Below are 13275 nucleotides of genomic sequence, written 5' to 3'. Positions count from 1 at the left end.
TTTACCTCATGCAAAATTGTCATTTCTTTAATAAGACATTAACTATTTATTTCTGAGGCCCTCCAAGTACCTACAAATCCAAAATGTGGTCCTGCAAAGGGTTTGAGTTTGAGACCACTGCTATAGATCATCGAATTTCCTATAAAATAATGTTGCCGACTTGCAAGACCAAAACTTCCGGCAAACCTGATTTTATTACCAGGCTATTAATCCCCCATTCCCCCCCCCCCCCCCCCATCGTACATTACGTCCATCTAATCAAAACTTGCTATCCATCCCCTCTTTAAGATACATTAACACTATGCGCACTAGCATCTCTTCTGTTACGGCCCCTACCATCTGGAATTCAGCACCAAATTATATAAGAGAAATTACATCCCTTGATAAATTTAAAAGTAACTTGAAAGCTTTTCTTTTTAAAGACGCATTTGGTGTATAATAGTCCTTTTTTTTTTTTATTCTTTATTCATTTCTTAATCTTACAAGTGTACAAATAATAAAACATTTAAAATTAAATACATCACTTGAATTTCTTTCTAGTATAACATCAAATAAATAAATTTATTCCCTCCCCACCCTTTTCTTTAGCAATTAATCAAAAATGGGGGGAGGAGGGTGAATTAAAATTTTACTGAAGGTTTAATCAATAGAAAAGAATATTTATTTTTGAATAGTCCTTCTAAGGATGGTATTGTAAATCTGTTCCTTGCCATTTTTTAAAAATCATTTTAGCTTATTTTACATTATTCTAGACTTTTTTTTTTTTGTTCCCCTTTCTTTTGTTTTGGTCTCTCTTCCCCTCTCTTTCTCTTCATGCAAATTGTATTTCTGCCCTTCTCCATCTTGTATCGGTAAGTTAATGTTTGTCAGTGCGTTTGATTGTTTGTAGCATTGTTTCTAATTTGATTTTGGTGTACGCTCTTATTATGCTTTGTTTTATATTATGTAAAAAAATCGCTTTGGAATTTTAATAAGGCGGTATATCAAAATTTAAATAAACCTGAAACCAGGCATTTTGGATCATATAGAAAGCATCCTAATTACGTTCAGTTGGGTATGGCACTAAACCCCCCCTCCCAACAAACACCTTTTATGAAGCCACATTTTTTTTTTAATCCATGGCAGTAAAAGTTTCGACACTCATAGGAATTCTATGAGCGCTGGAGCTTTTACTGTCGCGGCCGGTGATTAAAAAAAATGCTAACGTGGCTTCATAAAAAAAAAAAGGTGGGGGGAGAGGGTAAATATTGATTATGCCCAGAAATCTTCCAAATCTCACCAAATATCCAGGTATTCAGTGTTGATAATTGGATAGGTGCCAGCACAGTATATCTGGACTTAATTCAACCTACAATGGTCAGCTCTAATGACCGCTGGCTATTTCTCCCAGACTGTCCACTTTGGTGCTAACATTCTAATATCTGGCGAGATTTGTTCTGTCTAAAATCTGCCCGATGTTTATTATGACGATTCAGCCTTGTCCAAGTAAAATGCATCTTGTGCACACGGATGGCGTGTCTAGAAAATTTTTTTGTGTGTCTGGTTGGTTGCTTCTCAGACTGAGTGAAACTATTTCTCTGATGCAATAACTTTCCAGAATGTACCGTACATATAATTATTAGACAATTTTGTGTATTCCGTCAGGAAATAGACCCCCACATTCCTCATAGCTCGACAATGAGGTCAATTTCAAGCTGGGAAGCTTCTATTTAACTAGATTATTATTTTTATTTTTTTTTTGGTTCATTCTGCTAACACCTTGGAAACTGCATATGGAGAGGCAGGTTGACAGTACAACAGAGATATAGAAGCATTTGATGCACAGCTAGAAAAGTCATTAGGCAATCAAAAGGGTCATCTAGTGCAGTGTTCTTCAACCGCCGGTTCACAGCGGCATTATCTTCAAGTCAGCTCCCTCTTCCTCACTGATTCAGTGCACAAAGCCACGGGCATCCTGCGCCTGAACCGGAAGCCTTCTCTCTGACGTTGCAACGTCAGAGGGAAGGCTTTCAGATGAGGCACGGGACATGCAAGGTGCAATTAGTACTATTATGGGGGCGGGGTCTGGGGTGGACATTGGGTAGAGATGGGCGGGGTCTGGCCCACGACTTAACCCAGTGTTGTTCAACCGCCGGTCCACGGACCGATGCCGGTCCACGGACCGATGCCGATCCACAGAATAATTTTTTTTATTTCTGCCGGTCCATAGGTGTAAAAAGGTTGAAAAACACTGATCTAGGGTGTCAGCTTCTGTGGGACGGCAAAGAGTAGCTGTCAGCAAAGCAAAACAACAGATCCTGATGGTCAGAAAACTCAATCACCGCCCTATATTTTACCCGCAGGGAAGATGGGTAAATTACAAATTAAAAAAATCCCGGAAGGATTTCAAAACCCCGGCAGTTTGTCCGGGTTTTGAAAGTCCCCCGAGCTTGGGGGCCGCATCGAGGCCCTCTGCGCGTGCGTAGGCATCGACACAATGACATGTGCACGCGCGCACGTGCTTGACGTCGTCGTGTCAATGTCCGAGCACGTGCGGAGGGCTTCCAGACCTCGGGGAAGGAGACAGGGGGTTTGGCTGGGGGCAGGGCTGGGGCTGAGGGCGGAACGAGGCAAAGCTGGAGGTGGAGGTGAAATGGGGTGGTGTTAGGTGTCCTCTTTTTTTAAAGAGGAAATCTGGCAACCCTATTCCTATGCCGCTCACAGCTTCATGATCTCTTTAAGTTGTGCACTTTGGAATTTGAGCATGCAACTTATAGAATAGCGACTAGGGGTAGTTAAGTGCATAACTGTTAATTGCTGCCAATTAGCATCAAATATAGGCAATAATTGACTTAACTTCAATTAAGTCGTGTGTGTAACTGAAGTTATTCTGTAATTTGGATGTGCAATGTGCATGCTAAGCATAAAGCTGAGTGCCCAGCTTTATAGAATTACAGTATAATCTTGTTATAATGGACTTCAAGGGACCTGGAAAAACAGTCCGTTATGTCCAGAGTTGAATTTTTTAAAACTTTATTCAGGTCAACTTGAAACAACGAGCAATCAATGAACAACAGTCACTGCACAAGCATATCAGCAAGATCAAGAACAAAACTCAGCAAAACATTGGTATGGCACGAAATGATTGCAAAACCAGAACACTAAAAGATGGTCTAAAGCAGGAATGTCGTACTTTACTGGAAAGAAAAATAATCTGTCATTTTCTTCTGGGCTGCATTTTGATACTGTATCACCGGCACGCTATGCGCCTTGTAGGCCTGCATGTCCGTTATAGCCGAACAAACTCTTGGCAGCTCTGGGGATCAAATTGGTTGTCCGCTATATCCAAAAGTCCGTTACAGTACTCCCCCGATATTCGCGGGGGTTCCATTCCAGGGGAGACTGAAGAGGGCAGCGGGAGAGGCAGGAGAGAGCAGCCGGAGTGCCAGCGAGTGTAGGAAATCACTCGCTGTATGCTCCAACCGCCTCTTCCTGCACTAAGTCGGACCTTACCAATCAGGAGCTGCGTGTCAAAGCAGCTCCTGATTGGATAAGGTCCAACGTAGTGCAGGAAGAGGCGGTTGGAGCATACAGCGAGTAATTTCCTGCACTCGTCGGCGCTCCGGCTGCTCTCTCCTGCCTCTCCCGCTGCCCTCTCCATGTCTGCGGTTCGCAGTCAGAAAATACCACGAATGAACGGGACCGCAAACTGCCGACCGCGAACGGCCGGGTGAACACTGATTATGCAAGTCCGCTATATGCGATAATTTTCTGCATGTTTATAAAGGCGCTCGGCCGGGACCAGCGGACCTCGTCCGCTATAGGCGAGGTTCCATTATAAGCGAGTCCGTTATAACAAGATTATACTGTAGTGGGATATTAGCTGACACACAAACCGTCCACCTGTCGGAACCGCAATATCTTGCAACCCGACTACATAACCATACTCCTCTGCGCACCTTATACTCGAGCCAAGAGTCTGTAGTAGAAATGCCCTCCTTCAAAGACATCAAATACAAAACCACAAGAGCTAGAATGTTCTCTGCAATGTCTCCAACGTGGTGGAATGCCCTACCGAAGGAATAAAAACTAGAAAAGGACGCCAGAAGATTTGAGAATGGACTAAAGACTTTTATCCTTTTCTCAGACAACTTCAACTGAAACGGTGACCGCTACTAGAAGAAACTAGTAGGCTCCCACCTTACCACTAGGAACACGATAGGAGAACAGGTCATGGCACGAATGCAGAGCTTTCCAGAAATGTTTAAGATATGAGGAATATAGTAACAGTTCCAAAAATAAGTTAGAATGAGAGTAACTGGAACAGGGGTGGGCAACTACGGTCCTCAAGGGCCGGAATCCAGTCGGGTTTTCAGGATTTCCCCAATGAATATGCATTGAAAGCAGTGCATGCAAACAGATCTTATGCATATTCATTGGGGAAATTCTGAAAACCCAACTGGATTGCGGCCCTTTGACACCTCTGCTGTAGTACACATATATGACGGTGTCATAATGCAAATGCAATCATGGTACTGACAACAATCACAGTGGAATCCATCAGAATCTGCATTTTAAAATCCATTACAGATGTCTTTGTCAACTGTTCTGAACTGACTCCGCAAGTCATTTGTAGCCTCCCACAAAGATAAAGATAAATACTCTTAGCCGGACATCTGTCTGATGGTGAAAGTCTCCACCGTGTGTTTGTATAGTGATGTAAATAAGTTCCATGAATGGCTTGGTGGAGGTAAGCTGGGCTTATCGGCTGCTTCCAGATCATGACGCACAGGCTGCGGCACTTCTGATTTTGTCCTTATTGCTTACAAGGATTTGTAGCTCTAATTTCACTTAAAGGCTGAAGTCCCAAGTCCAAGCATGCAACATGGAATAAATGCCATTGGGAGAGTGCAACCCCCCACATTATAGAGAAAACTGAACTTTTCCCGAAAAAAATCAGAAAAAGATCCATTTTTTCTATAATGGAGGGTTCCAACTCCCCAACCCCCCCTCCCAACGGCAGCACGAACAGTAAGAAGTAAAGTGGGGGGGGGGGGTTCCCCACTCACACCCCGCTTCGGAGCTCTTTCCCGTGGCGTGCTGGCACCTTGCGCCGAATTGTCTGCGCTCGATTGTTGGCGCGCTGGTGTCTCATGCGTGAATAACTATGAACACATAACATAAGAATATCCATAATGGGTCAGCCAATGGTCCATCTAGCCTAGTATCCTGTTCCAACAGTGGCCAATCCAGGTCACAATACCTGGCAGAAACCCAAATAGTAGTGACATTCCATTCTATCAATCCAGGGTAAGCAGTGGTTTCCCCCACATCTGTCTTGATAACAGACTATAGACTTTTCCTCCAGGAACTTGTCCAAACCTTTTTTTTAACCCAGATATGCTAACAGCTGTTATCTCATCCTCTGGCAATAAGTTCCAGAGCATAACTATTCATTGAGTGAAAAAATATTTCCTCCACGTGATTTTATTAAGTGTTCCCTAGTCTATTGAAAAAATAAAAAATCAGTTTGTTTGTTTTTTACCTGCTCTATGCCACTCAGGATTTTGCAGACCTCAATCATATCCCCCTCAGCTGTCTCTTTTCTAAGTTGAATAGCCTAACCACTTCGGCCTTTCCTCACATGAGGAGTTCCCTCCCCTTTATCATCTTGGTCGCTCTTCTTTGAACCTTTGCTAATTCCACTAACTCCCCGTTTTACGAAGCCACACAGCAACGGCCCCGAAGCCTTTTAAATCTCTATGGGCTTTAGGGCCATTACCGCACCGCAGCTGCAAGTGCGGCTTCGTCAAACAAGCCCTATATCTTTTTTGAGATACAGGGACCAGAATTGCTGTACTCAAGGCACACCAAGGAATGATACAGAGGCATTATAACATATTTAGTCTAATTTACCATCCCTTCCCTAAAAATTCCTAACATCCTTTTTGGTTTTTGGGCCACTGCTGCACACTGGGCAGAAGATTTAAAAGTATTGCCTGCAATGACACCCAGACCTTTTTCTTGGGTGCTCCTGACTCCTAAGTGAACCCTAGCATCAGATAACTATAATTTAGATTTTTCTTCTCAATGTGCATCACTTTGCTTTTGTCCACATTAAAATTTAATCTGCAGATTGAATCACCTCACTTGACATTCCGATTTCAGCTCATTTATAAATATGTTCAAGAGCACAGGTCACAGTCCAGATCCCTGCAGTAACGAAGGAAGACCCAACTGCCTCCAGTTAGGAAACCGTGAACCGGAGCAATGGTCAGAGCTTCACTAAATAAAAGCCCAGTGTGGAGGAACAGAGCAGGATTCCCAATCATTCATGTGGTTGGCTCTCTCCCTATGTGCATTAAAGCTGCTGAATGCTACATCCTTTTTGGAACTTAAACTTACTGTGCTCTACATTGCTTTCAGTTTCAAAGGAAACAGAGCTGCAGTGAGCCAAAACTGCTTGCTATTTGCTACACAGCACCCTATGCTGACCACTGGCACCCTATGCTGACCACTGGCAAAGTGAAAGATGCACTGGCTGATTCACTAGGGTTGCCTGATTTTCCAATCAGAAAATCTGGCCCCCTAAACCCGCCCCCAGGCTCGCCCAGTTCCGCCCATTCCCGCCCTGTAACGCCCTAATCCTCACCCCCTCTCCCGCCGCTGTCTGCTCTTGTCAGGCAGCGAGGAAGTCTGCTCATGCACGACTTCTTCCCTGCACGACCGCGATTTGAGGAGGCTTTTCAAAACCCGGACAAAGTGCTGGGTTTTGAAAAGCTGTCCGGGGAAATCCGGACGTCTGGTAACTACACTTTCTCCTAGGACAAGCAGGATGAGTCAGCCACATATGGGTGACTCCCTAGCCGAGGGATGTACCGACTGGACCTGCGCCTTAGCGCTCTGTGCATCCCTCGCCTGGCTGTGGAGGCCGAGCAGGGCAGGGTAATCAGGCGAAGCAGGTGAAGTTGAGGAAACAAGGTTTTAGATAAAGTGGGGATTAGGGGGAAGCAGGGGGAAATGGGTAGGGCTCGGGCATGCCCAGTGGGGCCCGGGCACTTCAAGTGCTCAGAGAAAAAAAAAAATCTCTCTGAGCTATTGGAGAGCTTATCCGCAAATTGGGAGCTGTTGGGACAACACCCATTTGTGGCTGACTATCCTGCTGTCCATGGAGAACCTACGTTACAGGTAAGTAACTACACTTTCTCCTAGGACAAGCAAGATGAGTCAGCCACATATGGGTGACTCCCTAGCCGAGGGATGTACCGACTGGACCTACGCCTTAGCGCTCTGTGCATCCCTCGCCTGGCTATGGAGGCCGAGCCGGGCAGGGTAATCAGGCGAAGCAGGTGAAGTTGAGGAAACAAGGTTTTAGATAAAGTGGGGATTAGGGGGAAGCAGGGGGAAATGGGTAGGGCTCAGGCATGCCCAGTGGGGCCCGGGCACTGCAGGTGCTCAGAGAAAAAAAAAAATCTCTCTGAGCTATTGGAGAGCTTATCCGCAAATTGGGAGCTGTTGGGACAACACCCATATGTGGCTGACTCATCCTGCTTGTCCTAGGAGAATGGTGAAGTAACTGAAAGCTTAGCATCAAAAGTCCCTGTCTGAGGAGAAGATAAATTTCTGATTTACATTTTGTCATCTGAGTCTTCCACGGAAGTGTAGAATTTTCTTACAATAATCTTAACTTCCTGGGTAAACTGAACAGTTTCCTGTCTGCAATACAGAGCAGAGGACGGAAGGGCATGAGGGAATAAAGATAAGATATTCTGGCTTTTTTTTTTTTAAATTCATAATTGTGTATATTATATATACACAAATGTGCTGTGGCAGTTCTGCCCTCATACAAAAGACAATCATGTCAGAACTGTGAATGTCCTTTTTTTTTATTTGCATATATTTCCAAGAAAGCGCTGCTGAGGAAGGAGTAAGACTACTGCTTTAAGCTTTAATTAAAGTCAACCAAAGTACTGATGATTTCATTCTTACACCGGATATGTCAGAAGAACTGCAAACACAGCCTGACTTCTGTGCCTCTGGAGTCGCATCAGCTACATTGACGGAGTCACAACAAAGAAACAACATTGTCTCTCCGCCATCAATGTACTACTGTTCGTTTATGGCATCTGGGAGAATTTTGCCTGCAGCACTCCGTGTTCTAACATACTTCTAAATTAACTTCTTTCCCCCCCCCCCCTCCCCGGCCAATGTGTACAAAAGTTTTTTAAAGCGGAATGTGCTAGAGCTGGTATTTAAAAAGGACGTAAAGGCCAGGTGTGACAGTGCTTTATAGTTCCATGAGGTAAACCTGATCTCAGGTCCCAGGTTCAACTTCTGCTCATTAGCCCAGCTAGGGAAGCCATGATAAGTGTTTTAAGGCTTCATGAAACAGGGACACCTACTGGCCAGTCTAAGGTTGCACACATATCAGCTTCTGGAGTGAGCTGCATCCTGAGGTTCCTGCCAAGTGCACTACCTATTCTGGAGGAGGAAGAGGTGGAGGAATGTTATAAAATGGAGCATACGCTTGGCTAGTTGTGAATGAAGATTCTTAGGGCTCCTTTTATGAAAGTGCGTTAGGGCCTTAATACGCTAAAAGGCCGCGTGCGCTAGCCGCTACCGCCTCCTCTTGAGCAGGCGGTAGTTTTTCAGCTAGCGCACCTCCATAAAAGGAGCCCCTAGTGTTAGAGCCAGCAGGGCTTAACTGTGACTGAGCTGGAAGTCCCCCCCCCAAAAAAATACACAAGAGGAAATTTTGGGGTCCTTTTACTAAGTCGCGCCATTGAATATAATGGGCGCCTTAGCATTTAGCTCATGCTAATCTTTAGCGCGCACTAAATCGGTTAGCACGCCTTAGATAAAAGACCCCTTTGTGTGCTTCAGAGATTTTAAAATTTTCTATTTCGTGCTTTACAGCTGGAAAAAAAAAATGACATTTTTACAAAATTGTCAGTTCCCTTCATATATTAAAAAAAAACCTTAGGGGTCCTTTTATCAAGCCCCCGCCGCCGGCTAAAAAACTAACGCCTGCTCAATGCAGGCATTAGCGGCTAGCGCGGCAGGCGGTTTAACACGCGGTATTACGCGCATTAAACCTCTACCGCAGCTTGATAAAAGGACCCCTAAGACAGTAATGTTTTCCAACTTCCTTCACTGTTGCAAATTTACTGAGAATGCTATTTAAAACAAAAATTAGATTTGCAGAGCTGGACTGGCAAGCAACTTAGATTGCATTGCAGACAGACGTGTTGTGTTTTCTTACCGTCGTCCAGGTATGCCTGATCCAGATTGGGCTCTTGCTTAACAGTGACTACTCCAGGTAACGCTTCCTTCTGCTCACCTGCTGCTGCTTCGTCTTTTCCAGCTCGTGGGCTTGTGGACTGCTGCTGGATCACGGTAGGGTAAGAACTTGGACTTATCCTCTGAGTTTGGCTTGCCTGGGGCTGACGAGCTCGTGACACACCGGACGTATAGTTCTCGCAACACATTATATGCTGAAACTCCTGATGACTTCCACATCTCAATGCCTGAGTTGCAGGAGAATAGTGAATTACAGGAGAAGACTGCTGATTGGATGGCGAGTGATGAAGGACAGCCGAAGCTTGGCTTGGCGAACCAGTGTGAGCCAACACTGATCTGTGAACATCTGGAGAGGCCATCAGATTTGGCTGCTGGTAGCCCAGCTGAGTAGGACTAAGGCTCCTGCTTCTTTGGTAAGGTACAGCCGCAGAACTCGGTTGAGGATATCGAGAATCTGGGAGAGAGAGACCTGAATGCACCTGTTGACAAGGTGCCACGAGACAGGAAGGAGAATCGTTGACCATCGCATGCTGTGGATAGTAAGATTGTGACAATGTTCCTAGACCACCAGGCACCACATTGCTGATTAACGAGGAATTATAGTCATCAATGGGTTCAGTTTTGATCGATGGTACTGGAAGAAAACATATAGGAGGTATATAAAACACGTATAAATAAGGAAAATTAAATAAACAATGATGACTGTAATTCACTGACTGTCAGTTGGGTTACAGTCACTTTAGGCCGTATTTTCTCAAAATGTCAATAATGAAACTTGCACAGACAAAATACACAAAATGCTAAGCATTTTTTTGCTACTTCAGCTTGTCTGCGGTGTTCTTTGCTCACATGTTTAAAGACAATAGACTGTTTTCAGTCCAATTCTTTATATGTGAGTTTGCAAACCATAGGACCCCTGAGGAAGGCATGTTCGCCGAAACACGGACCGTGTAGGGTCCGGTTGGATTTTTATCACTGTATTTTTTATCATTGTACTTTTTTAATTGAATTTTCATGTTTTTATATGTCAGTGTTTAATAAATTATCTCCAGAACATTTGTATCCACAGTTTTTTGTTTTCATCAGTGGATTGTTTTCACTGTGGATTACTGGATCTCCCCATTTTTCTTTGTTGTGCGACAGACAAAATACAGCCAAATATGCTAATTGACCCATATATATTGTTGGAAAAACTTCTAACAATGTGGTCATTAAGGAGGATTTTCTGTATAGGTTGCCAAAAGTTGGGTACTCAGTTCTGCACGCAGATCCAAGATCAACACACATGATTGGTTAAATTGGCAATAATAATCAGTACTTGGAGTTAAAAGGCACTTAATTGGCAGATCTGCTCTGTGCTCTAGCCTATAACATTAGCACCTCATTTTCATAAGGCACAGCTTCAAAGGGGGCTTGGCCGTGGGTGGGTCAGGGCATTATAGCAAACTTGTTTTTAGGCTCCTAACTGCCATTAGTTGGGTGCAAGCGTTTATAACAGCCTTTGACAGGAGTAAATACTCATGCCCAGAACAGCTTTTATAGAATACCAGCTTTAGAGTTGCCAGATTTCCTCTATTAAAAAACATAGTCCCGCCATTGTGGTGCAGTGGTTAAAGCTACAGCCTTAGCACATTGGGGTTGTGGGTTCAAACCCACGCTGCTCCTTGTGACCCTGAGCAAGTCACTTAATCCCCCATTGCCCCAGGTACATTAGATAGATTGTGAGCCCGCCGGGACAGACAGGGAAAAATGCTTGAGTACTTGAATAAATTCATGTAAACCATTCTGAGCTCCCTTAGGGAGAACAGTATAGAAAACTGAATAGATAAACAGTGTGAAAAGTTTCAGCCACTGATAACCAGAGCTGGTATTGTGACGTCATAATGCCTCATTCCGCCAATGCCTAAGAGCCAACCCCATCAGTGATGTCACAATAGCTTCATTGTCCTTTACTTGACTCACTTTTAATACATTTTGATTTCTAGAGTGGTTAAAGCTCCCTGAGGTTGAGGGTTCAAACCCACGCTGCTCCTTGTGACCCTGGGCAAGTCACTTAATCCCCCCCATTGCCTCAGGTACGTTAGATAGATTGTGAGCCCGCTGGGACAGACAAGGGAAAATGCTTGAGTACCTGAATAAATTCATGTAAACAGTTCTGAGCTCCCCTGGGAGAATGGTATAGAAAAATGAATAAATAAATAAATAAATTCCACCCCCAGTTCTGCCCCACACCCTGCCCTCACACAAACCCTCCCCAAGATCAGGATCACATCTGTAGGGCATCTGCACTTGCGCGGACATCGATACAATGATGTCACGCACATATGTGAATGCATATGACATCATCAAGTTGACCTCCACGCATTGCATAGACGTCCTCCAGAAACGACCCTGATGTTGGGGACTTCCAAAACCCAGACAAATTGCCTCTAAAGAGGACAAGTGCGGGTTTTCCCGGACCTCTGGTAACCCTACTAACTTAGCATGGATCATCCCAGTGTCTAACTTTGGGCAAGCTGTACAGAGCTCTCCCATAAACCTCTTTGTGATCACAGGCAAATAAATATTCCACGTAGAAAAGGTTCAGCTGTATCAAATGCACACCCAATTTGAAGTCTAGAAAAGCAAAGTCACCAGTCTGAACATGTCCCAGAGAGTAATTTTCACAAAAGAGAAGGCACGGAGGATAAAGAGAGAATGTTATACTGTCTTGGTTGTTGAATTATACAACAGCTAAAGGTTGTGGGGAGGTGCATTTGTTAACGTGTGTTCAGTTCAGGAACCTCAAAAAAATGATAGTGCTCTTGGAGCGACATTCTTCTTAGTATAAATGTTTGATTAAATATCAAGGTGTTAAATATGTCTAGTATACACCAGACTAATTACGTGCTTTTCTAGATTTGAAAGGTTTGGCTACTGGGAATGTTTAAGAGCAGGAAGAAAAGAAGGGGTTAAAAAGCTATTAAGCCTTTCAGTTATTGCTATTTTCCTAAGTATTGTATCTCCTCAATTTAGTCAACTCCTCTCCCTTCTTTGAGTTAGTGGTCTAGAACATAATTGCCAACTCTGGATCAGACCCTAGGTCCATCAAGTCCGGCGATCTGCACACGCGGAGGCCCCGCCAGGTGTACCCTGGCATAGATTTATTCCCCATATCACCCTATGCTTCTCATAGGGAGATGTGCATCTAGTTTACTCGTAAATCCTAGAATGGTGGATTCCGCAACCAACTCCTCCGGGAGAGCATTCCAGGCGTCCACCACCCGCTGCGTGAAACTGAACTTCCTGATATTTGTCCTGGACTTGCTCCCCCTCAGCTTCAGTCCACGCCCTCTTGTCCGTGTCACATTGGACATTGTAAATAACTGTTTTTCCTGCTCTATTTTGTTGATTCCTTTCAGTATTTTGAAAGTCTCGATCAGATCCCCTCGCAGTCTCCTCTTCCCAAGGGAGAACAGCCCCAGTCTCCTAAGTCGTTCCTCATAATCCAGGTTCTCCATACCTTTCACTAGCTTCATAGCTCGTCTCTGCACCCTCTCCAGCAGTTTTATATCCTTTTTTGGGTATGGAGACCAATGCTGGACGCAGTATTCCAAGTGTGGTCTGACCATCGCTCTATAAAGCGGCATTATAACTTTCTTCGATCTACTTGTGATTCCCTTCTTTATCATGCCTAGCATTCTATTTGCTCCTTTTGCTGCCGCCGCACATTGCGCCGACGGTTTCAGGGTCCTATCTATCAGTATGCCCAGGTCCCTTTCTTGTTCGGTCTTTCCCAGAGTTGCACTTGACATTCTATACTTGTGTTCCTTATTCTTTCTGCCTAATTGCATCACTCTGCATTTTTCCACATTAAACTTCATCTGCCATTTCTCCAATCGACTCAAGTCGCTCTGTAGTTCCTCGCTATCCTTCTGCGATCTGATTGCATAGCTTTGTGTCGTCTGCAAACTTGATGATTTCACTGGATGTTTTCTCTTCTAGGTCGTTTATGTA

The 13275-nt window shown here is 44.3% G+C and overlaps 1 protein-coding gene across 4 annotated transcripts in view; it reads right to left on the bottom strand.

The window, feature by feature from the left end:
- The window catches only part of NFATC2 (nuclear factor of activated T cells 2), a 184603-nt gene that overhangs the window by 50177 nt on the left and 121151 nt on the right, over positions 1–13275 (bottom strand). For 3 of the 4 annotated variants that reach the window (XM_033914885.1, XM_033914883.1, XM_033914884.1), the window contains exon 9: positions 9242–9913. In XM_033914885.1, coding sequence (XP_033770776.1) covers positions 9242–9913 — 672 coding nt within the window. The remainder of the gene's footprint in view (positions 1–9241; positions 9914–13275) is intronic. The other variant, XM_033914886.1, reaches the window with a different exon arrangement.

The sequence above is a fragment of the Geotrypetes seraphini genome, chromosome 11 (assembly GCF_902459505.1).
Source record: "Geotrypetes seraphini chromosome 11, aGeoSer1.1, whole genome shotgun sequence".
Lineage (NCBI taxonomy): Eukaryota > Metazoa > Chordata > Amphibia > Gymnophiona > Dermophiidae > Geotrypetes > Geotrypetes seraphini.
Note: the sequence above shows the minus strand (reverse complement) of the source record. Positions and strands in the feature narration are given on the sequence as shown.